General features: G+C 44.8%; 1 protein-coding gene across 1 annotated transcript; it reads right to left on the bottom strand.

The window, feature by feature from the left end:
* Nucleotides 1-21512: 21512 nt before the first annotated feature.
* LOC144670288 (histone H2B-like) lies at nucleotides 21513-21960 on the bottom strand. The gene has a single exon (XM_078532776.1). It carries the CDS (start codon nucleotides 21958-21960, stop codon nucleotides 21583-21585), a length of 378 nt encoding a protein of 125 aa, XP_078388902.1. The 3' UTR covers nucleotides 21513-21582.
* Between the last annotated feature and the right edge of the window lie 3366 nt (nucleotides 21961-25326).

Genomic DNA, 25326 nt, shown 5'->3' with positions numbered 1-25326 from the left:
TGGGATACATCCTGGATTCCTGAGAGAAGGAAGGGGGAAAATAGAGGAAGCTCGAGCCACAATCTTTCAAACCTCCTTGGATATGGGAGTGACGCCGGAGAACTGCAGGTTGTTAATGTTACATCCATGTTAATAATGGAGAGGGATAAAGCTAGGAACAACAGACCAGTTAGTCTAATGCTGGTGGTGGGGAAACATTGAGACACAATAATCCAGGACAAAATTCATTGTCACTTAGTAGAACATGGGTTGATAAATGACAACCAGCACAGATTGGTTAACAGAAAACCATGGCAAATACTTAATGAAGTTCTTTGATGAAGTTTCAAAGAACATTGCCCAGGGTAGAGAGGTTGATGGTGTTTGTCAGGATTTCCAAAGGGGTTTGAAAAAGACTTGTTAGTAAAATTCAAGCAGATGGGACTAAAGGGGCTGGTGCAACATGGATGCAAAATTGAATAAGGGACAGAAAGGAGAAAGTAGTGGCGAATGGCTGTTTTTCAGTGTGGAGAGATTGATACTGAACTGATTCTCTGTCACATCAGCTGGCTGTTGTGTTTGCATTCCCAGAGCTCTTCCATTTCAAATACTTCCAGACAATATCCAAATTTGCTGATGACACTAGGGTAGGTGACATGGTTAGTAGTGTAGGCAGGAGCAGCAAGTTTCAAAGCATCATTGACAGATTCAGTGAGTGAACAAAACTGTGGCCGATGGTGGTCAACATGGGGAAGTGTGAGGTCACCCATCTTGGAGCAAAGAAAGATCCAAGAATTTCCTAAACAGTCAGAAACGTGGGACTGTGGAGGAGCTAAGAGTGAGTGAGAGTGAGAGATGAGTGAGTCTGGAGGGTGGATAAAGAGCAGCAGCAGAGCAGCCCGAGAGCAGCAGTGAGAGAGAGAAGGAGAGAAGAGTGAGAGTGGTGGGGGTGGATAAAGACCTGTGAGGGAGGGGTTGGAGCAAACCGGCCATGTTTATAATAAATAGTCAAAGCATGATATCAGGGGAAAGAAGGGAGCTGGTTGTTTTGTGCAGATTTCTCTAAATGAGGCATTGATTAAACTAGGAGCTGGAAAATTAAACATTTCAATCAGGGTAATTATAAGAGTATTAGTGCAGAACAGGTCTTGAGGTATTTAATATAAATAACAATTTAAACAAGGTACAAACTGGATTCTAAAAGAGGGAATAGAGGTTTATTTTCGATCATGGATGGGCAGCTGTGACCTGTTTTTTGCAGTTCCTGCCCCATGTGGGAACCTCACGACACTTCATGTGTCTTGGGGGCCACATGTGCAGGAAGTGTCTCCAGCTGCTTGAGCTCGAGCTCAGGATTTCCGAGCTTGAGGGGCAGCTGGAGTCACTGTGGAGAATGAGAGAGGATGAGAGATCGCTGGATCGTACATTCCAGGAGCTGAACACCTCAAAGGGAGAGAGAGAGAGGTCAGGATAGTAGATGGGTGGCCATCCGGAAGAGTAGGAAGAGGCAGGAAATGCAGGAGTGTTCGGGGTGTGTGCCACTGTCAAACTGGTACTCAGCATCGGAGACTGCTGGGAATGGTGACACCCTGAAGGAGTGCAGCCCAGACCATGGCATCAATGGGCAAGAAACTGCACAGGAGGGAACAGCAAAGAGTAGAAATGCAGTCATTATTCATAGTTATGGGGACAGACAGGCATTTCTGTCACCGTCATTGTAAGTCCCACATGGTGTGTTGTCTCCTTGGTGTCAGGGTAAAGGACATCACGGGGAGGGTACAGTATATTCTGCAGGGGGAAGGGAGTGAGCCAGAGGTTGTGGTACACGTCAGTATCAATGAGACAGGGAGGACAGGTATTGAGGTCCCTCAGTCAGAATTTCAGCAGCTGGGGAGGTAGTTAAAAAGTAGGACCTCAAAGGGAGTAATCTCGGGATTACTGCCAGTGCCACGTGCTAGTGAGAGTAGTGTTGAGATCAAAAAACAGGAGGTGTTAGGCGTCTTGAAGAATATTAAGGTGGATAAGTCCCCAGGGCCAGATGGGTTCTACCCCAGAGTACTGAGGGAGGCAAGGGAGGAGATTGCTGGGGCCTTGACAGAAATATTTGTATCCTCACTGGCTACGGGTGAGGTCCCAGAGGACTGGAGAATGGCCAATGTTGTTCCATTGTTTAAGAAGGGTAGCAGGGATAATCCAGGAAATTACAGACCGGTGAGCCTTACGTCAGTGGTCGGGAAATTATTGGAGAAGATTCTTCGTGACAGGATTTACTACCATTTGGAAGCAAATGGGCGTATTAGTGAGAGGCAGCATGGTTTTGTGAAGGGGAGGTCGTGTCTCACTAACTTGATCGAGTTTTTTGAGGAAGTGATAAAGATGATCGACGATGGAAGGGCAGTGGATGTTATATACATGGATTTCAGTAAGGCCTTTGACAAGGTCCCTCATGGCAGACTGGTACAGAAGGCAAAGTCGCACGGGATCAGAGATGAGCTGGCAGGATGGATACAGAATTGGCTTGGTCATAGAAGACAGAGGGTAGCAGTGGAAGGGTGCTTTTCTGAATGGAGAGCTGTGACTAGTGGAGTTCCACAGGGATCAGTGCTGGGACCTTTGCTGTTTGTGGTATACATAAATGATTTGGAGGAAAATGTAACTGTGCTAATTAGTAAGTTTGCAGACGACACTCAGGTTGGAGGAGTTGCAGATAGTGAAGAGGATTGTCAAAGGATAGAACAGGATATAGATCGGTTGGAGACTTGGGCGGAGAAATGCGAGGTAATGCATTTTGGAAGGTCTAATACAGGCAGGAATTATACAGTAAATGGCAGAACCCTTAAGTGCATCGACGGGCAGAGGGAGCTGGGTGTAAAGGTCCACAGGTCACTGAAAATGGCAACGCAGGTGGATAAGATAGTCAGGAAGGCATATGGCATGCTTGCCTTCATTGGCAGGGGTATTGAGTATAAACGCTGGGGAGTCATGCTGCAGCTGTTTGGAATCTTGGTTAGGCCACACTTGGAATATCGCATGCAATTCTGGTCACCACATTACCAGAAGGATATGGAGGCATTGGAGAGGGTGCATAGGAGGTTTACCAGGATGCTGCCTGGTCTGGAGGTTATTAGCTGTGAGGAGAGGTTGGAGAAACTTGGATTGTTCTCACTAGAGCGACGGAGATTGATGGGAGACTTGATAGAAGTTTACAAAATTGAGTGGCATGGACAGAGTAGATAGTCAGAAGCTTTTTCCCAGGGTGGAAGAGTCAATTACTAGGGGACATTGATTTATGGTGAGTGGAGAAAACTATAAAGGAGATGTGCGGGGCAAGTTTTTTACGCAGAGGGTAGTGAGTGTATGGAATTCGCTGCCAGAGGAGGTGGTGGAAGCAGGTACGATAGTGGTGTTTAAGAGGCAGCTCGACAAATACATGAATAGGATGGGAATAGAGGGATATGGGCCCCGGAAGTGCAAAATGTTTCAGTTGACGGGCAATATGATCGGCGCAGGCTTGGAGGGCCGAAGGGCCTGTTCCTATGCTGTACTTTTCTTTGTTCTTTCTTTGAATATGAAGATGGGGAGAATCGATATGTGGTTCAAGGCTGGTGCAGGAGGGAGGGTTTCAGATTCTTGGGACAATGGGACCAGTTCTGGGGCAGGAAACACCTATTCAAAAGGAACAGGTTGCACCTTGATAGGACTGGGACCAATTTCCTCATGGGGAGATTGTGTGATTTGGGAGGGTTTGAACTAAATAGGCAAGGGGTGGGCATCAGTATATAGAAGCAGAACTGAGGAATAACTGTGGAAGAAGTGGGAACATACAAGATAGGAGTGGATGAAGAAGGAATCTAAGAGAGATACAAGGACATGTGTGTTATGGCATAAAGTGTAGTGAATAATGTTGATGAGCTAGAAGCACAAATAGCCGTGTGGGAATATGATGTCGTGGCAATGATGAAAACGTGGTTTAAAAATGGTGAGGACTGGTTGCTTAATTTTCACTGATGCAAAGTGTTCAGAAAAGATAGAAAAAGGAAAAGGGAGGTGGGATGGCAGTACTAATTAAGGAAGTCACTGTAATCTTGGTAAGAGACAATATCCTCAAAAGGATAAGGGCAGAATTCATTTATTGGAGCTGAGGAATAATAAGAGGATGATCACACTCACGGGGATATTCAATTGGCCTCCAAAAAGGTGAGAGAGAGGGAGATAGAGGAGCACATCTGCAAGGAAATCACAGATGTATAAGAACATAGGAAGATATAAATTAGGAGGAGTAGGGCCACTCCTCCCCTCGAGCCTGCTCCACCATTCAATAAGGTCATGGCTGATCTGATTGGAACCTCAACTCCACATCTGTGCCTATCCCTGATAAGCTTTGACCCCCTTGATTATCAAGAATCTATCTCTGCCTGAAAAATAGTCAAAGTCTCTGCTTCGAGCATCTTTTGAGGAAGAGAGTTTCAAAGACACAATAGCTTCTGATTGGAAAAAAAAAAAATTCCTCATCTCTGTCTTAAATGGGCGACCCCTTATTTTTAAAAGTGATAAGAACTATAGAGTGGTGATGTCTGGAGATTGGTGAAATGTGTTTAGGAGAACTTACTCGACCAGAATGTTCTCAGTCCAGTTAGGAAGGAGGCATTGCTGGATCTGGTGATGGGAAAGGAGGTGGGCCAAGGTTGGACACGTGAACCAAGTGTCTGTGGGTGAACCCTTGGGTAAGAGTGATTGGAAGGGAGTGAACTTCAATGGGGGGAAGAGGGGATTTAGCCAGGGTAAAATGGAACTAGAGACTGACAGGAAAAACTGTAACAGAGCAATAGGTGATCTTTCAGGAGGAGATATTTCAGGTACAGAGTCGGTACATTCCAATAAAGGGGAAATGGAGAGGAACCAAAGCCAGGGCTCCTTGGATGATGAGGAAGATAGAAAATATCATGAAACAATGAAGAGGCCGTGTGACGCACGTCAGATGAATTCTTCAAGTGTGAACCAGGTAACTGTTATTGTACGAGTGGGTGGAATTAACTTTATATCTATCCATCTCTCCTACTGTATGTGAATGTGGAATTAACTAATCCCCAGTATCTGTCATCTGTACATGAGTGCATGATTAACTCTCTATCCGTCAATCTCTGTTACTGTGTTTCAGGGCGGAAATACAGTAACTTTCGACCTGTCATTGACCATTAGTCTGTATGAGTGTGGAATTAATTCTGTATGTGTCAGCCTCTATTAGTGCATGCGAGTGTGGAATTAACTCTCCCTCCATCTCTGTTACTGTATGTGAGTACACAATTAACTCCCCATCAGTCTCCGTTACTTTATGTGTGTGTGGAATTATTTCTGTATCTGTTGGTCTCTGTTACTGTGTGAGAGTGTGGAATTAACTTGAGATCTTTTTGTCTCCGTTACTATGTGTCAGTTTGGCATGAACATTCTGTCAATCTCTGTAACTGTGTGTGAGTGCAGAATTAATACTCTGTCAATCACAGTTATTCTGAGTGTGTGGAATTCACTCTCTGTCAATCTATCATAACGTGTGTGTAATTAACTCTCTGTCTGTCAGTCTCTGTTACTCTATGGAAGTGGGTCACTTTCAGGTTAACCAACTGCAACTAGCAGAGTGTCACAGGGATCAGTGCTGGGTTCTCAGCTATTTACAATTTATATTAATGACTCAGATGAAAGGACAGACTAGACAAAGTTGCTGACAATACATGGATAGGTGGGAAAGGAAGTTGTGAGGAGGACACAGAATCTACAAAACAATATAGATATGTTAAGTCAGTGGGAAAAATGTGGCACGTGGACTACACTGTCAGAAAATGTGAGGATTCCCACTTTGGTGGGAAAAATAGAAAAGCAGATCATTATATAAATGTGAAGAGATTGCAAAATACCGTGGTTCAGACAGATCCTGGACATGAATCACAAAAAGTTAACATGTAGCTCGAGCAAGTAATTAGGAATGCAAATGGAATGTTGGCCTTTATTGCAAAGACGATGGAGAATGAAAGCAGAGATGCCTTGCTGCAACTGTACAGGGCATTCGTGAGACTACAGCTCGAACACTGTGTACAGTTTTGGTGATCTTGTTGAAGGAGGGACATATGCCCAACATCACCATCATTCTGATGGCCACCTTTGTGTGTGGCTGCATCAAACTGTGCATAGACCCCCGGTTCACAAACACCAAGTGTCACTACATGCTGAGGTTCTACCTGTCCCCGGTGTTGCGAAGGATGGGTCTGGCCACGCTGCTGCGGAACGCTCCAAGTAGTTGGACCATGCGGTACCACCTGCCCCTTGTGGGAGAATTTATGCAGAGAAATACTTTTGACCACAAGTCCTTCAGACAGTGGTCAGCACGTAATGTCCTAGAGGCCCTGCGGGAAAAGGAGATGGTGGATCCTGTCGGGTGGTTCCCCGAGCAGACTGTCAAGTCATTTTGCAGAATTCCTCATCACCAGAACTTTCCAACAAGCACCAAGACGTAGCTTGGCTGGTGGTGAGAAAGGCCCTCCCTATCAGATCCTTCCTATACACCAAGAGTCTCACCCCCTCCGCACACTGCCCTTGAGGTGGCTGTAGTGGGTAAGAGACCATTGTTCATCTCCTTGTGAAATGTGCCTTTGTGGAAAGTCTGGGGTGAGATGCAGCGGTTTTTGTCGAGGTTCATCCCGAGCAGCAGGACTCTGTGCTCTACGCGCTGTTACCAGGGACACACACCGAGACAAACATCAACTGCAGCTGGAGGATCATCAACTTGGTAAAAGATGCCCTTTGGTCTGCCTGAAACTTGTTGATCTTCCAGCGCAAAGAGTTGCCCCCGACTGAATGTTGCAGACTGGCACATCCTAAGGTCCAGGACTACGTGCTGAGGGACGCACTAAAGCTTGGGGCAGCCGCCACAAAGGCGCAATGGGGAAAGGTCACTGTCTAAGACCTTTCTGCCATAGTGCACCGAGGGGCTGGGAATTGTATGGACCCCTCGGCTGTATGACTCACAAGGAATGTATATAGTGAAAGCTACATGTGTCACAATTATATTGAAGCACTTCAGAGTGCAACATGTTGTATATCGATAACCCCAATACCATTGTACTGTCTGACTGTCTGTGATGACCATATTGAAAATACTGTAATGTTTATTGCTGGTATTAATTGCTCCTCATGATCCATGAGGAAAAGTTGAACATGATTGCACTTTTTGTGATAGCCATTTGGAAATGTTTTGAAATGTTCTTTCAGATATTTTATGAATAAAGTCTATTTTTCCAAAACAAAAGTAGCTCAGAGAAGGTTCACTGGGCTTATTCCTGGGATGAGGGGTTGTCCCTTGAGGAAATATTGAGCAGTTTGGGCCAATAGTCATTTAAGTTTAGAAGAATGAGAGGTAATCTTATTAGATCTTAAAATGTTCTGAGGGGGAAAGATGCTGAGAGGATGTTTCCCCTCATGGGGGAATCTAGAACAAGGGGGGGGCACAGTTTCAAAATGATGGGTCTCCTTCTTAAGACAAAGAAGAGGAGGAATTTCTTCTCTCAAAGGATCTTTAATCTTTGAAATCTCTGCCTCAGACAGCAGTGGATGCAGGGTCATTGAATATATTCAAAGCTGAATTAGACTGATTTTTGAATGGCAAAAGCCTTGTTATTGTTAGTTAAACAGGTGACGGGTATTGATTATCCCACCTAAACAGAATAAGATACAGCTGAAACACTTTGTGGGGAAGCTACTCGGAAGTCTGTAGCACTGAGGAGCTGTCTTGAAAATAAACCAGCTTGAACAAAAAGACCAGCCTGGATTAATTCTTCCACCACAACCTCTTATTGTGAATAACAAAGGCCACAATCAGATCATCCATGATCTTACTGAATGGCATCGAAGGCTAGGGTGGACAAATGGCTAACTCTTGCTCCTATTTCTTACGTTCTTATGTAGTGTGATGGAGGCAGGTTCAATGTCTTCAAAAGAGATTTGGATTAACTCAAAAGGAAAAATATGCAGAGCTACAGGAAAAGGTGGTGTAGTGGCACAAGATGAATATAACCAGCACAGACATGACAGGCTGAATGGCCACCTCATGGACTGTGACCGTTCTATGATTCTATGAATGAACTACCTGTCAATCTCTCTTACAGTATATGACTCTGGGTGGAATTAACTCTGTCTGTCACTCTCTGTCACCAAATCAGAGTGTCGAATTTACTTTCTGTCAGTCACTTACAGTACAGGAAGCAGCTAATGATTTTTGCTTGTGTCCTTTTATCAGAAATACATAGGCTCTACTGGTCTCAAAAGTACTCAAGGTTAAACATATCAACTACTCCTCCATCTACACTCCAGTTGAAAGTCAGACAACAAGAACATACCTTCACAGAAAGCGAGAGACCGACTCCCATATCCAACATCCACCCTGATGCAAAAGGACGCCTCATTTGTCAGTTTGTGTTTCTGGCCTTGGCTTTGTGAGAAACACCTGCAATAATTCACTGTCAAAATCTTGTGGCTGCTGGGAGTCTTAAATAAAGACAGAAAATTCTGCAAATATGCAGCAGGTAGGCATCATCTGCGGTGAGAGAAACAGAGTAAATATTTCAGATCACTGACAATCAGCCTGTAATAAAACACTTACTGACATCTGCTCATGGTGGCTGCAACTCCCACAATTCTGTGCCCGAGAAACCGCTGTATCCAATGCATTGACTTTCCTAGGCACAGAGTGTGCATGCTCCCCAGGGTTGGCCCCAAGGCATTCTGATCCCAAACTTTTGTAACTGCCACTTGTCTACCCATTCCACCAACCTGCATATCTTCTCTATATCTTTAGCTCTGAAGAAGGGTCATACAGAATTGAAAAGTTAACTCTGTTTCTCACTCCACAGATTATGATGTCAGAACTGAGTTTTTCCAGCATTTTCTGTTTTTACGCTTATATCCAGTTGAAGTTTAACACTATCTTCCTCACTGTTCACAATACCTCCAAGTTTCATGAATTCTGCAAATTTTGAAATGTACACCAAGGTCTAGGACATTTATTTATATCAGGAAGAGCAGGGTCCTCACACCGACCCCTGCGGAACTCCGCTTTAAATCTTCCTCCAACCTGAAAAACAACCATTCACCACTACCCTCTGTTTCCTGTCACTCAGCCAATCCCATATCCATGTTGCTCTGTCCCTTTTATTCCATGAGCTGTAACTTTGTTGACAAGTCTGTTGTGTGAGACTTTATCAAATGCCTTTTGGAAATCCATGTAAACCACATGAACAGCATCACCCTCCCCAACCCTCTCTGTTACCGCATCAAAGACTCGGTGCAAACGGGAGAATCCGGGAATCGGCGGTGAGGATGGGGGAGGCGCTGCACCATCGGCTTCACGGCGCCGACCCGCTCCCCGTCCCCGCGGCGGCGGCGCTGAGAGTCGGTGTTCATGAGGCGACGATCACCCACATTCAGCTCCCTGGTGCCGCACCGCGCATGCTCCGCGCAGCAGGCGTTTTCCGGTGGCTGGGCCTTCCCGCAGCTGCGCAGTGAGAACCTTCTGATGGAGATAGGGCGTATTCCCAGACGCTTGGAATGCTGGGTTACATTGTTCACCATTTCAAGAATAATATTAGCGCAGTCGGTGATATTTGGACTCAGAGCATCTGTGCCACCTCTTTCGGACCGAATCAGTCCAACTCCTCTGCTTGTACTGAAAATATCTTCATTTTTGTACTTGTCCAATTCCCTTTTAAAATTTACTTTTGAATCTGATTGAAACAGCCTTTCAGGCAACACATTCCGGATCACAGCAATTTGCTGTTGAGAGACAAAAATGCATTCCCTCACAGCATCTTTACTTTTTTTTTTATCTCATGATTGTCCCACTTTCCAGCACTTGGTCCATGGTCTTGCAGGTTATGGCACTTGAGAAACATATGCAGGCACCTTTTCAATCAATTGAGAATTTCTGCCCCTGATACCAGTTCAGACAGTGAGTTGCAGACCCTGGCAAACCTCTGTGTGAAAAAGATATCCTCAGCTCCTCGCTAATCTTTCTACGAATCACTTTTAATCTGTACACCCTGGACACTGACCTCTTTGTGAAGGTAAATAGGACCTGCCCATTTGCTCTATTCAGGCCCCACACAATTATGTACATCTCAATCAAATCTCCTTTCAGCCTCCTCTGTTCCAAGGAGAACTACTGCAGCCTACCTGACATATCCTCATTGCTTAATTTTTCCAGTGCTGGCAACATCCCAATAAATCTCCTCTGTATTCTCTCCAGAGCATTTACATCCTTTCTGTAATAAGATGACCAGAAGGCACACGGTACTCAGGTTATGGCAAATGATTTATACATTTCCAACATTACCCGCCCTCCCCCCGCTCTTATATTCTATAGTCAGCTAATAAAGGAAACAATTCCACATGCCCTCTGAACCACCTTATCCACCTCTACTGGTAAATTCACGGATCTGTGGACATTCACTTTAACTCCATCACTACCTCTAAAACTCTGAGCATTCTCCCATTAACAGTGTAGTTCGTTTTTAATTGCCTTGTTTGACCTCCCTAAGTGCATCACCTCACATTTCCCCAGGTAGAATTCCAGTTGCCACTTTTCTGCGCACCTGACCAGTCCATTGATATGGGGGACTGAGCAACACAGAATGAATCATACTTTCCACACAATACCACTCACTGAAACAGAATTAATTCCAAACTCCCACAATGTATGGGAAACTGAGTGCTGAATAATGCTGCCAGAGCCCACATAGAATACCTGAGACATTCAGATACAGAATTAATCCCATTTTCCATAACAGTAATGAGAAGTTATAAATACAGAATGATTCCCACATTGGCGTTTTGTGCCACTGACTGATATAGAATTAATCCCACCCTCACATACAGTACCAGACATTGACCCATACAGAAGGAATCCCACTCTCACAAACTGTCCAAAAACAAAACGAAAAAAAAAAAACTGGAAAGACTCAGTAGGCTAAACAACATCTGTGGAGAGAAAGACAGTGTTAACGTTATAAGTCCGTCTGACACTTCTTCAGCTCTGAAGTACAGTCATACGGACTCAAAACGTTAACCCTGTCTTTCTCTACGCAAATGCTGTCAGGCCTGCTGAGTTTTTCCAGCATTTTTTGTTTTTGTTTCAGATTTCTAGCATCCACAGTATTTTGCCTTTATCTCACAAACTGTTCCACAGACTGAGATACAGAATGAATCTTACACTCAGAGGCACTACCTGTGACTGACAGATACAGAACAAATCTCGCTCACATACAATAACAGAGTTTGATGGACATGATATGAATCCCACAATCACATTCACGACCAGAGGCTAATTGATGCAATTTAGATTTGACAACTGTCCAGTTGTGGCATATCAAGATTTTCACATTGGAAATGGGATATTCTAAACATAACATGAGGCATCTTAACACGACTGGGGGACATTATGAAACCAGGAAGAAAATATTTACCCACAGAAAACGTTTCCAAAGAACAACAGGTAATATCTTCGGACAACAGGGGACACCTTCTGATCAGGTCACATTTTACAGAATGGAGAAGAAAAAAAGTACAAGATGGATCGTATTTACACTACCTGGAACAGATTTGCACGCCAGGAAAGTATTTTATACAGCAGAGAATATCTCTCCAAAGTTCCACAGCAGAGAGCACAGTTCCACATCAGGCAGGACAGAACTGCAGCAGAGAGCACAGTTCTACACCTGAGAGCAGAGTTCTTTTCTTCTATTTGTCCATGGGACGTGGACATCGCTCGCTCGGCCAGCATTTATTGCCCAACCTTAATTGCCCTTGTTCCGAAGGCATTTAAGGGTCAAACACATTGCTGTGGGTCTGGAGTCAAATGTAGACCAGATAAGTTAAGGGCGGCAGATTTCCTTCCTTAGAGGACATTGATGAACCAGATCAATACTTACGACAATCGACAATGGTTTCATGATCATCATTAGAATTTTAATTCCAGATGTTTTATTGAATTCAAGTTCCACCATCTGCCGTGGTGGGATTCGAACTCAGCAGTGAACACAGTTCCAAGCAGACAGCAAAGTTGCACAGCAGGGAAGATATTTTTTAAAAAAACGGGAAAGCACTTTAAACAGCGCAACACCTTTCAACAAGAGTACACATGCACAGGGAGCTAATTTTGGCAACAGCAAATTCGTTACGATTGCGGGGCATATTTATGCAAGAGAGAATGCGTTTACATAAATGGTGATTCACTCCATGCTCCTTTGCCTTCCTATCGTCGTGTGTGCAGCCAGTCTCTTACTGCTCTTCTGTGTCGTCCTCTGTCTGTTACATTCTTGGGAGTGTTGCCAAGTAGAATTGTGTCGCCAGGGGGAACAGCCGAATAACTGTGCTCTTGTTGAACAACAAAACAGGAATGAATGTTGCACAAACTCAACGACACGTGGCAGGAAATCACTAGCAAGTAGCAGAGTGGCGCAGCGGAAGCGTGCTGGGCCCATAACCCAGAGGTCGATGGATCGAAACCATTCTCTCCTATTTATGTTTTCATTAAAAGCAGAAAAAACATTTGGCCTCTCCCCACAAATATATTTGATATTTCTTTACCATCCACAGGAATTTTAATCGGCTTCTCGCTTCCAGTAACCACTTCAGTCTGTAACAAATCTCTGTCATGTTTTTTATTCACACAAGAACACAAGCTGTAAATGCGGCAAACACACACAAGCCTAGATTTTCCCTCATCCCATTTCTCCCAAAGAGCTGACACAGGCATGATGGTCCGAGTGGCCTTCTCTTGTTCTCTAACACGCTATTATTGCCTGAAGAGCAAAAGCTATTCCCTTAAATGGAAAAAATGTCTATAATGAAGTTTATACGTATAAGCTGCAGTATGTCCGATCTACCGGACACCCTGCAGTAATTCACCAGGCTAAGTTGGACAACAGTGTCCTCCCTTCGACATGTCCCATCGAGAGTATCAGCATAGCAGAGACAGCATCACGTCAAAGACACAGTTAATCAATATTTGGACAGGTTCCTTCTTAATCGCTGACTCAAAACATGGAATTCTGTCCCCCAAATCATCATGAACCAAGAACGTGAAGTTTCATTCCCTCGGGCTTGCATTCTACATATTGTACTAAATAATTCTTTGAGTGTCTGATTGTTTCCAGTCTTGTTTTATCTGTTAATCGCCGATCGAATTTTAACGAGTTCAGTTTATCGCTCATTCCCTCCTTATCGGACTTGCTTAAGATGAAAACTGTAGCATGTGTGTGACCATTCTCCTCGAACTGAATGCCTGCCTCTAACATATTGTGAGGTTTTTAGATGCTCATTTACTGTCCGATTATTAATTAATTCTGCTTCGCTACTCCTTAGTGAATTTAGTAAAAACCTTTTGTCTTGTGGTTCAGACTGCAGGGTAGAGGGCAGGAGAGATTCAATGGCAAAAGAATTGATGCTGCAAGGCTACAGGGAATGGTAAAGGAACAAGTAACAAAAACCAGAGATGAGTCTAAAGGAGTGTGAATGGAGGAATGATGAACAGCTGCCGTCCGAAAGCAAAAACAAGAGAGAAATGAGATTAAAACCAAACGCGCAAAGAAAAAGGAACCAGAATTTGGAAGAGCTTACAGGCATAAGAACATTAGAGATAGGAGCAAGAGGAGGCCTTTCAGCCCCTCGAGTCTACTCTGCCATAAATAAGACCATGGCTGATCTGATTATGGCCTCAACTCCACTTTTCTGCCTGTCTCCCTCATTCCTTGATTTCCTTGTAAAATCTGTCTATTTCAGTCTGGAATATATTCAATGATCCAGCCTCCGCTGCTCTCTGGGAAAGGTAATTCCAAAGACTAACAATCATCTGAGTGAAGAAATTCCTCCTCATCTCCATCTTGAATGGGAGATCCCTTATTTTTAAAACTTTGCCCTTCTAGTTCACACTGCAAGTGTAATTCTCAGCTCAATCAGGATTGCTTAGTAAGGACCATTCTCTGCCATTTCTGCTGACTCCAGCATGATGCCACAACCAAACACATCTTCCCCTCACCCCACTGTCAGAATTCTGTGGGGAACTTTCCCTCTGGGACAACCTGCTCCATTCCTCCATTACCCCCAAAACCTCAGCCTCCTCCCATGGCACCTTCCCATGCAAGCGCAAAAGGTGCAACACCTGCCCCTTTACATCCGCCCTCCTCACCATCCAAGGGTCCAAACACTCATTTCAGATGAAGGAGCGCTTCACTTGCACTTCCTTCAATTTGGGCTACGGTGTTCGCTGCTCCCAATACAGTCTCCTCTACATTGGAGAGACCAAACGTAGGCTGGGTAACTGCTTCGTGGAGCTCCTTCAGTCTGTCCACAAGCATGACCCAGACCTTCCTGTCGCTTGCCATTTTAACATCCCATCCTGCTCTCATGCCCACATGTCCATCCTTGGCCTGCTGCAATGTTCCGTGAAACCCAACACAAACTGGAGGAGCAGCACCTCATCTTCCAAGTAGGCACTTTACAGCCTTCCAGATTTAACATTGAGTTCAGCAACTTCAGAACATGAACTCTCTCCTGCAAGGGATTTGTTCTATCAGTCACTTTCTGGGATTGTAAGTGAATTTGCGACTCTTTCTGAATCTCTTAAAGGTGATGTGTGTGAACATACGAATTGGGAGCATGAAGAGACCACTCAGTCCCTCAAACCTGCTCGATATTCAAGAAGATAATGGCTTATCTGATTTTAGCCTCAACTCTAAATTCCATTCTACCCCCGATAACCTTTCACCCCTTTGCTTATCAAGCATCTATCTACCTTTGCCTTAAAACTATTTAACTACCGCGTGTTACTTTGAGTGTGTGCTTGACTCTTTATCAGCCAGTGCTATTGCATGTGAATGTGGAAATCATTCTGAATCTGAAATCTCTGGTATTGCATGGGAGTGCAGCAATCAGTCTGCACCTGTTATTCTCTGGAGCTGTGTATGAGATTGGCAGGCATTCGGATCTGTCACTAGGATATATATATAAAGCTCTCGTACTGTGAGTGAGATGATATTCACTCTTGTTCAGTCAATTGCATTCTATGTCTGTGATTCTATGTCAGTGTGGGAATCATATGTGTCTTTCAGTTCCTCGTGCTTTTTGTGAGTATGGGATTAATTCTCTATCTGTCTGTGGGATTACTTCTGTATCTATAATTAGCTGGTACTGTATGGAATTGTGGGATTCATTTGTTGCTTTTCAATCACGTGTATGTGTGTCTGTGTGTGTGGTTTTCCATTTGTATCAGTCAGCACCTGTTAGTATATGTGAGTCTTGGACTCTCTCTATATCTATCAGTGGTACAATTGGCGTTTCATCAGCAGTGGTGTCCTGGTATTGTTGCTGATCCAGAGTAATATTCCGGGGTTTTGAATCTCACCACAATAAATGGTGAAACCTGCTCTGGAACCTAAACTTCATTGTGTTGTATGGCACTTACACTGTGTTAAATGGGATAGATTTCAAACAGTCCAATAACAATGCGCATGATTTTAAAATGGCAGCAAGCCACTCAGTTCTATGAAACGAATAAAACCGAATGGACCACTTAGCATCAACTGGAATCCCTGTCAATCCTTACTAACGTTTTGGCACTAGTCAAGCAACAGCCTCACATAGTCATACTCATGGGAACATTACTGGTAATCTCCCAGATACCACCACCACTGAAAGGACAGATCACCAGCAGATATAACAGTTGCCCTGGGAGTCCTCAAAATCGATTCCAGTCTCACCACATCTGGTCAATCATGGTCAAGGAAACCCCCTGCAGATTAAACATAGTGACGCCCACTATCCACTCTTCAGCTCATGAAGCAATACTCGTCCACGTTGAACACCACTTGGAGGAAGCACTGAGGATGGCAAGGGCATAGAACGCAAGCTGGGTGGGTCCATGACCAAAAATATCCTTGTAGCACCACCGCAGACCGTGTCTGCAGCAGATGGTGAGGAGAAAAACATTGTTGAACTCATCCTCAACGACCTGCCTGCGGCAGGTGTATCTGTCCATGGCAGGAGCAGTAGGAGTAAACACCGCACAGTCCCTATGGAGATGATGACACATCCGTACATCGAGGATACACTCCTTTGTGTTGTGTGGCACTACCACCGTGCTAAATGGCATATATTTCAAATAGATCTAACACCTCTAGTCTTGGCATCCATGAGGTGCTGTGGGTCATCAGCTGCAGAATTGTACTTAGCTACAATCTGTAACCTCATGGCCCGGCATATACTCCACTCTACCCTTACCATCAAGTCAGGAGATCAGCCCTGGTTTAATGAAGAGGGCAGGAGGGCATTCCAGGAACAGCACCAGGCATAACTAAAACTGAGGTGTAAACCTGCTGAAGCCACAAAACAAGACTAATTTCGTGCCAAACAACATAAGCAGCAAGTGATAGTCCAAGTTGAGCAATTCCACAACCAACGGGTCAGATCTAACTGAGCAGTCCTGCCACATTCAGTCATGAATGGAGGCTTCACAAATAGCCCCATTGTCAAAGTTTGAGGAGCCCGACACATCAGTGCAAAAGATAAGGCTGAAGCATTCGCAACAACCTTCATGCAGATGTGCTGAGTGGCTGATCCATGTTGGCCTCGTTCGGAGGTCTCCAGCATTACAGATGCCAATCTTCAGTTCATTTGATTCACTCCACATGATACGAAGAAACGTCTGAAGGCACTGGGCACTGCAAAGGCTATGAGCCCTGACAATATTCCAGCAATAGCACTGTAGGCATGTGATCCAGAACTTGCTGCGCCCCTGGCCAAGCTGTTCCAGTATGGCTACTACACTAGTATCTATCCAGCGATGTTGATATTTGCCCAGGCCTGTCCTCTATAGAAAAAGCAAGACAGATCCAACCTGGCCAATTACTGCCCCATCAGTCTACTCTCGATCATTAGTAAGGTGATAGAATGGGTCATCAACAGTGCTAACAAGTGGCAATAACCTACTCACTGGCGCTCAATTTGGATTCCACCGGGGCCACTCAGCTCCTGACCTCATTGCAGCCTTGGTTCAAACATGAACAGAAGAGCTGAGCTCCAAAGGGGAGGCGAGATGGATTGCCCTTGACATCAAGGCAGCATTTGACAGAGTGTGGCATCAAGGAGCCTTAGCAACACTGGAGTCAATGGGAATCTGGGGGAAAGCTCTCCGATGGCTGGAGTCATTTCTTGCACAAAGGAAGGTGGTTGTGGTCGTTGGAGATCAATCATCTGAGTCCCAGGATGTCAGTTATCCAGGGGAGTATCCAAGTCCCAATCAACTTCATTTGCTTTAGCAATGACTTTTGTCCATCCACTGCGGGAAATGGGCATATTTGCTGATGATTGCACAATGGTCAGCACCATTCGCAACTCCTCAGGTACTGAAGCAGTACATGTCCAAATACAGCAAGACCTGGACATTAACCAAATTTGTCCTGACAAGTGGAAAATATCATTCGCACCACTGAAGATCCAGGCAACGACCATCTTCAACAAGAAAGAAACTAATCATCGCTCTTTGACATTCAATGGCATTGCCATTGCTGAATTCCCAACTATCAACATCCTGGTGGTTACCATTGACCAGAAGCTGAACTGGACTAGGCATATAGATACAGTGGCTACAAGCACAGGTCAGAGGCTAGGAATCCTGCGGCAAGTAACAAACCTCCTTGCTCTCCAAAGCCTACCCACCATCTGTAAGGCACATGTCAAGAGTGTGATGGAATTCTCTCCACTTGCCTGGATGAGTGCAGCTCCAATCACACTCAAGCAGCTAGACACCACCCAAAACAAAGCAGCCCACTTGATTGGCAACCCATTCAAAAACATTCGCTCCCTCCACCACCGATGCACAGTCGCAGCAGTGTGTACCATCTGCAAGATGCACTTCAGAAACTCACCATTCCTCCTGAAGCAGCACCATCCAAACCCACGACAACCAGTTTTTAGAAGGACAAAGGCAGCAGGCATATAGGAACCTGGAAATTTCCCTCGAAGCCACTCACCACCCTGACTTGGAAATATACCGCCATTCCTTCACAGTTTCTGGGTCAATATCCTGAAATTCCTTCCCTTAACAGCACTGTGGGTGTACCTACACCACATGGACTGCAGCAGTTCAAGAAAGCAGCTCACCACCACCTACTCAAGGGAAACTAGGAATAACCAATAAATGCTGGCCTAGCCAGCGATGCCCACATCCCATGAATGAATATAGGGAGAAAAAAAAACAGCTGCATCTTTCAGGATCTGGCACTGAACGTGTGTTGAGAATTATTGTCTATCTGTCAGTCTCTGTCACTCAGTGTATGTGACTGAGTATGGGATTCATTGTATAACATTCAGTCTCTGGGATTGTTTACGTTTTGATTCATTCGATGCAAATTTTCAGCTCAGTTACAGACCACTGATGTGGTAGCTCTTAAGCAAACAATATTTGTAAGTTATGGCCCAGTGTTAAATGGCTGTCACTGTTAACACATTTGTGAAAGATAATGTATCTTTCAACCTGCTACTCACTTGGGATGCGGGTGTAACTCAGGTTATACTGATTTTTTTTTTTGTAAAAATATACTTTATTCATAAAAAATCTTCAATCACATTCAAAACCATTTCAAAAACAACATTACAAGGGTACAATCCAGGTTAAACTTTTACAAAATGTATCACCAGGTGCATCAGTACAAACAATATTACAATCATTTACAGCCTTTCATTTTGATCTGTACAGCCCGAGGGGCTCTAAACAGTTCCCAGTCTCTCGGTGCGCTGTGGTAGAGAGGTCTTAGACAGCGACCCTTCCCCATTGCGCCTTTGCGGCAGCTGCCCCAAGCTTTAGTGCGTCCCTCAGCACGTAGTCCTGGACTTTGGATTGTGCCAGTCCGCAACAATCGGTCGGGGACAACTCTTTGTGCTGGAAGACCAACAAGTTTCGGGCAGACCAAAGCGCGTCTTTCACCGAGTTGATGATCCTCCAGCTGCAGTCGATGTTTGTCTCGGTGTGTGTCCCTGGGAACAGCCCGTAGAGCACAGAGTCCTGTGTCACAGAACTGCTCGGGATGAACCTCGACAGCAACCACTGCATCTCTCTCCAGACTTTCTTTGCAAAAGCACAATCCACAAGGAGGTGAACAACGGTCTCTTCCCCACCACAGCCACCTCGAGGGCAACGTGCAGAGGGGGTGAGACTCCTGGCGTGTAGGAAGGATCTGACGGGGAGGGCCTTTCTCACCACCAGCCAAGCTACGTCTTGGTGCTTGTTGGAAAGTTCTGGCGATGAGGCATTCTGCCAAATGACTTTGACAGTCTGCTCGGGGAACCATCCCACAGGGTCCACCCTCTCCTTTTCCCTCAGGGCCTCTAGGACGTTACGTGCTGACCACTGCCTGATGGACTTGTGGTCAAAGGTGTTTTTCTGCATAAATTTTTCCACCAGGGACAGGTGGTACGGCACGGTCCAACTACTTGGAGCGTTCCGCGGCAGCGTGGCCAGACCCATCCTTCGCAACACCGGGGACAGGTAGAACCTCAGCACGTAGTGACACTTGGTGTTTGCGTACTGAGGGTCTACGCACCGCTTGATGCAGCCACACACAAAGGTGGCCATCAGTATGAGGGCGATGTTGGGCACGTTTTTTCCCCCTTTATCTAGAGGCTTGTACATCGCGTCCCTGCAGACACGATCCATTTTCGACCTCCAGATAAAGCGGAAGATGGCTCGAGTGATCGCCATCGCGCAGGAGTGTGGAATGGGCCAGACCTGCGCCACGTACAGCAACAGCGAGAGTACCTCACACCTGATGACCAGGTTCTTACCCGCAATGGAGAGGGAGCGTCGCTCCCACATGCCCAGTTTCCTTTTCACCATAGCCACTCGCTCCTTCCAGTTTCTAACGCATGCCCCGGTCCTGATCGATTTGATCTGTGACACTCAGTCTGATTCTGAGTGAGAATTTTGATATGGATGTAAAATGGAGATCAGTCTGGAACTGGCACAGTATTCTCAATCTGACATTGAAAATTTAGGATTAGTATGAAAGTTACAGCTCAGTTCATACTCATCGAACTGATATTGTATCTTTTAGTTTCATAAAACTGGAATCAACGTTACAATAACTCCATCTCCTGACAGTGAGCAGCCCTTTCAGTGATCCTGTGAGTGGCTCTGAAAAGAGCCTTTGGGTTATTAGATTAAAGAATGGTCGCTTCACTTGGTCTTCGAGGCCGCAGCGGCGCTGGTTTTCTTGGGCAGCAGCACGGCCTGGATATTAGGCAGCACCCCGCCCTGAGCGATGGTCACCCCTCCAAGCAGCTTGTTGAGCTCCTCGTCGTTGCGGACGGCCAGCTGCAGGTGTCTGGGGATGATGCGGGTCTTCTTGTTGTCCCGGGCCGCGTTACCGGCCAGCTCGAGGATTTCAGCTGTCAGATACTCGAGCACAGCAGCCAGATAGACCGGGGCTCCGGCACCCACACGCTCAGCATAGTTGCCCTTTCTCAGGTGCCTGTGAACACGGCCCACCGGGAACTGCAGTCCAGCCCGGGAGGAGCGAGACTTGGGCTTGGATCGAGCTTTACCGCCGGTCTTTCCTCTTCCAGACATTTCAGAATCTCACAAACACTTTCACAGAGAATGAGGAAATCCTCTCACATTCGCTTCTCTTATAGCTTCGGGAGGAATGGTGCTGCGGGCATTGCTGATTGGTCATTTTGTGCTGCTTCTCATAATGTTGTTCATATCACCAACCAGATATCTACTGAACTCACCAATCCGGAGACTCCACGGAGTGAGGGCGGATAATAACGGCGCCAAATTTTGATATTTCAACAGATCTTTTTTCAAATTTTTAAAGCCCGCCAAATTTTTAAAAAGAAAAGAAAAAAAACGGACTTCTTAGAACATAGTACGAATTGGAAGATTTAAAATTACGCGTCCCTGATGGGACTATTTCACATTTTATCCCATCTTCCAAATCGCTTTTAGAATCCTTGATCCGGGGGTCAATCTCGATCCTTTGTGAAGCCCTGTCAGCATCCGCAGAAAGTCCCATTTACATCGTTCTGCAAACGGACGGTATATTGTAGATATTTATGACAGACAAAACTGAACATTTTTGCCAGCGTTGAGACTGAAGGTTGCTGCACAACCGGGGCTGATAGGAAATGAACTGATCGATTATTGAGACCAAACTCGACCAGAACTGGAGACTGACGCATTTGCTTCTATTCTCTCTCTCTCCAAAACCAGGGAAAGGGGCCGAATATTAACGCCTCTTAAAAGAAAGCGCCGAGGGTAATCGGCAAGTCATTAATTGATGAGACATTATTAACAATACTCAATAATTTAACGAGGGTTAAATCTACATCACCGAGAATCGCTGTGATTGAAACAAAAAGAAAATAACAATTAGATAATTAAAAATTCTTCGCAATAAAAATCATAACTTTAGAAGTGGAGCAATCGTATAGCTTTTTCAGAGAGATTGTGGGTGGCTCTTAAAAGAGCCGTTGTGTTTCTGGTGTTTTTCAGTCCATTGTGGGGTTTTACTTGGAGCTGGTGTACTTGGTCACCGCCTTTGTCCCTTCCGACACGGCGTGCTTGGCCAGTTCCCCGGGCAGCAGCAGGCGCACGGCGGTCTGGATCTCCCGGGAGCTGATGGTGCTGCGCTTGTTGTAATGGGCCAGGCGGGAAGCCTCACCCGCGATGCGCTCGAAAATATCGTTCACGAACGAGTTCATGATGCTCATGGCCTTGGAGGAGATGCCGGTGTCGGGGTGAACCTGCTTCATCACTTTGTAGATGTAGATGGAGTAACTCTCCTTCCTCGACTTTCGCCGCTTCTTGCCGCCCTTTCCTGCCGGTTTACTCACCGCTTTCTTGGCGCCCTTCTTAGCAACTGGTTTCTTCTTCTCATCAACCATCTTCAATCTCAATTTCACACAGAAATAAACCAAACCCCTTCCGTCCGCTCATTATATAGACAGTATGACAGATATATGCTAATGAGGAATGGGAGAGACAATGATTCTGATTGGACATTTCTAAAACTAAACACGTCATCTATTTTTGTGATTTTCCGAATGGATTGATCAATAGACCAATTATATTTAGCTTTCTCCACCAAGCATAAGCCTCCTTACTACAATCAGGAAATACATTTTACAAAGCCCCTCTCCAGCCGGAGTTTCTCAGTGTGTAAAGATACACCGGGAAATGGCGCCTGGCTGTCGGTGCGAGGGACTGTATAGGAATGTGGGTTCATTCAGGAATTGTGAGGCTCTGGTAATGTGCGTGATTTACTCACTGTCTGATGCTGTGTGTGAGTGTGGGGTTCCTTCACTGTTTGGAAGGCCGTGGTACAGTGTGCGTGGCCTGGATTTATTCTGTATCTGTGACTTGATGGGACCATGTCTCAATGTTGGATTCATTTGATATCCTGAGGCTCATTGTGCATCTGTCCGTTATTGGTGCATGTAAATGAAATAATTCGCTTCTTGGGACTACACGCCAGTGCGAAATTAAATCAGTATGTGTTTCTCTCCGCCACGAAAATTATTGGATTTATTCTGTACCTGTCAGTCTCTGTAACTGTATGTTAATGATTTTTTTTATTTGTCAGTCTCTGGCATTGTAGGTCAGAGTTGTATTGATTCGATGTCTTTCAGTCTGTGGTACTATCTCTGAGTCTGAACTTCTAATGAGAATGTCTGATAATGTGTGTGAATGTGAGATTAACTCTGTACCTGTCAACATCCGTTGCTGAATAGGAGTGTGAAATTCAGTCTGTATCGGTCAGTCTCTGGTACTGATTCAGAGTGTGTGATTCAATCTCAACAGGCCCATCTGTTGCAATTTTTGACAGAAGTAATCCCACTGTCACTTACAGCACCAAAGAGTGTTAAATGTAGAATTTGCCTCAATGGATAGTATTGGATATGAGTGAGATCAATTCTCTCTCAATCAGTGGCACTGTATGGGAGCTTGCAATTCATTTTGTTTCTGTTGGACTCTGGTACCCTGTGTAAGCGTTGATGCCTTTTTGTAACTCAGTGCCTGATGTCTTCAGAAATCAAGGATTCATTTTGTCTCTGTCAGTCCTTGGCTCTGAGGTTCCTCTGTGTTTCTTAGTCTGTGGCATTGTGTGAATGTCAGATACATCCTGTAGCTCTACATCTCTGGGATAATTTGAGAATCACCCTGTATCTATCAGTCAATGTGCTTTGTGTGATGTGGGATTCATTCTGTATCTGTCACTCTCTGGCACTGTGGTGAATGTGGGATTTTTTTTTAATGTATATCTTTCAATCTCCAGTACATTGTGACTGTGGAATTCATTCTGTTTCTGATAGTCTCTGGCATGGTGTGCATGCTGGGATTCATTCTGTGTTAGTCTCTTTTTTACTGTGCATGTATTGGTCTTCATACTGTATGTCTCAGTCTGTGGTGTTGTGTAAGATTTGCTGAGTAGTCTCTAGTGCTGTATTTTTTTTATTCATGTGATCTGGGCTTTGGTGGCTGGACCAGCATTTATTGCCCATCCCTTGTTGCCCTTGAGAAGGTGGTGGTGAGCTGCCTTCTTGAACCGTTGCAGTCCATGTGTTGTGGGTGCACCCACAGTGCTGTTAGGAAGGGAGTTCCAGGATTCGGACCCAGCAACAGTGAAGGAAGAGCGATATAATTCCAATTCAGGATGGTGAGTGACTTGACTGTAGGTGAGAGAGACAGTTATTGTTTAGTTCTCAGTCTTTGATGCTGCATGTGACTCTGGGATTGATTGTGTATCTGTATGTCATATTTATCTCAGAAATAGTGTTCAAAATGCTAAGTTTAACACCTTCAAAAATTAAGGAAAATAGATTTATCATCCCCATCCTTACCTGGTCTGGCTTATATTGGATCCTAGGACCAAGAACAGCAATGAAGTTGACTCTGAACTGCCATCTACAATTGCCGAGTAAACCACTCAGTTGTATTCAAAAAGGCAGCGCACCAACATGTGAGTTTGTGTTTGATGTGAGTTTGTGACTATCTTTCATTGTCAGTGGTAATTTTTGTCTGTGTCAGATAAATGGAATATTATTCAGACTCAGGAATTTTGAGTGTAGTATTTAGTATGTATCTGTCAGTTTCTGGTACTGGACATGTCGTTGATAATCATTCTGAATCTGTCAGTCTCTGCTACTCTGACAGTGTGGGATTCATTGCATAACCTTCAGTTTCTGAGACTGTTTACAAGTCTAGGTTCAGTCCATGTTGAAATTTCAGAACAGAAACAGGCCATTGATGCTGTAGGTTTAAATAAAGTAATTGAGTTTTACCTAGTATTAAATCCCTTTGTGTGTGAACACACTTATGAAAGCTCAGGTATCTTTGGATCTAACACTCCATTGCTGTGTAAGTGTTATTCACTTTGTAATAATCAAATTGATACATTTTTATTCAAGCAGCCTGTGAGAATTTTAAACTTTCCTGTTGTGCTCAGTTTGCTCTGTGAGACTGAATACAGTATCTGCCATTCTGATACTCTGAGCTTTTCAGACTGGTATGTGGTCTCTATCTCAGTCTGTACTAATCAAATTGTTATTGTATCCTTGAGGTTAATGGTCTAGGTGAGTTTCAAACTGGATTCTGAGTTTGCAGCTGAGGTTATACTATATTTCAATGGCATTTCAACACTCCACCCTGCTCTCATTCCCACATGTCCGTCCTTGGCCTGCTGCATCGTTCCAGTGAAGCTCAACACAAACTGGAGGAACAGCACCTCATCTTCCGACTAGGCACTTTACAGCCTTCTGGACTGAACATGGAGCTCAACAATTTTAGATCATGAACTCTCTCCTCCATTCCCACCCCCTTTCCGATCCCCCCTTTTTCCAATAATTTATATGGATTTTTCTTTTCCCAACTATTTCCATTATTTTTAAATGTATTTCCATCCATTGTTTTATCTCTACCTGTTAGCCTATTTCGATCCATTCCCCCCGCCCCACCCCACCCCACTAGGGCTATCTGTACCTTGCTCGCCCTGCTTTCTACCCTTAATGTCACCTATTAGCACATTTCTTAGACAATATCACCACCTTCAACACCTCTTTGTCCTTTTGTCTATGACATCTTTTGGCTATCTCCTCCTATCACTGACCCTCTAACCAGCTCTACTTGTCCCACTACCCTCAGCCAGCTTCTCTTTCACCTCTTTTCTATTTTTCCTTAGTTCTGTTGAAGAGTCGTACGGACTCGAAACGTTAAGTGTGTTCCTCTCCAAAGATGCTGTCAGACCTGCTGAG

The sequence above is a fragment of the Cetorhinus maximus genome, chromosome 31, assembly GCF_964194155.1.
Source record: "Cetorhinus maximus chromosome 31, sCetMax3.hap1.1, whole genome shotgun sequence".
Taxonomy (NCBI): domain Eukaryota; kingdom Metazoa; phylum Chordata; class Chondrichthyes; order Lamniformes; family Cetorhinidae; genus Cetorhinus; species Cetorhinus maximus.
The sequence above is the reverse complement of the archived record's forward strand: the minus strand, read 5'-3'. Positions and strand labels throughout refer to the sequence as shown.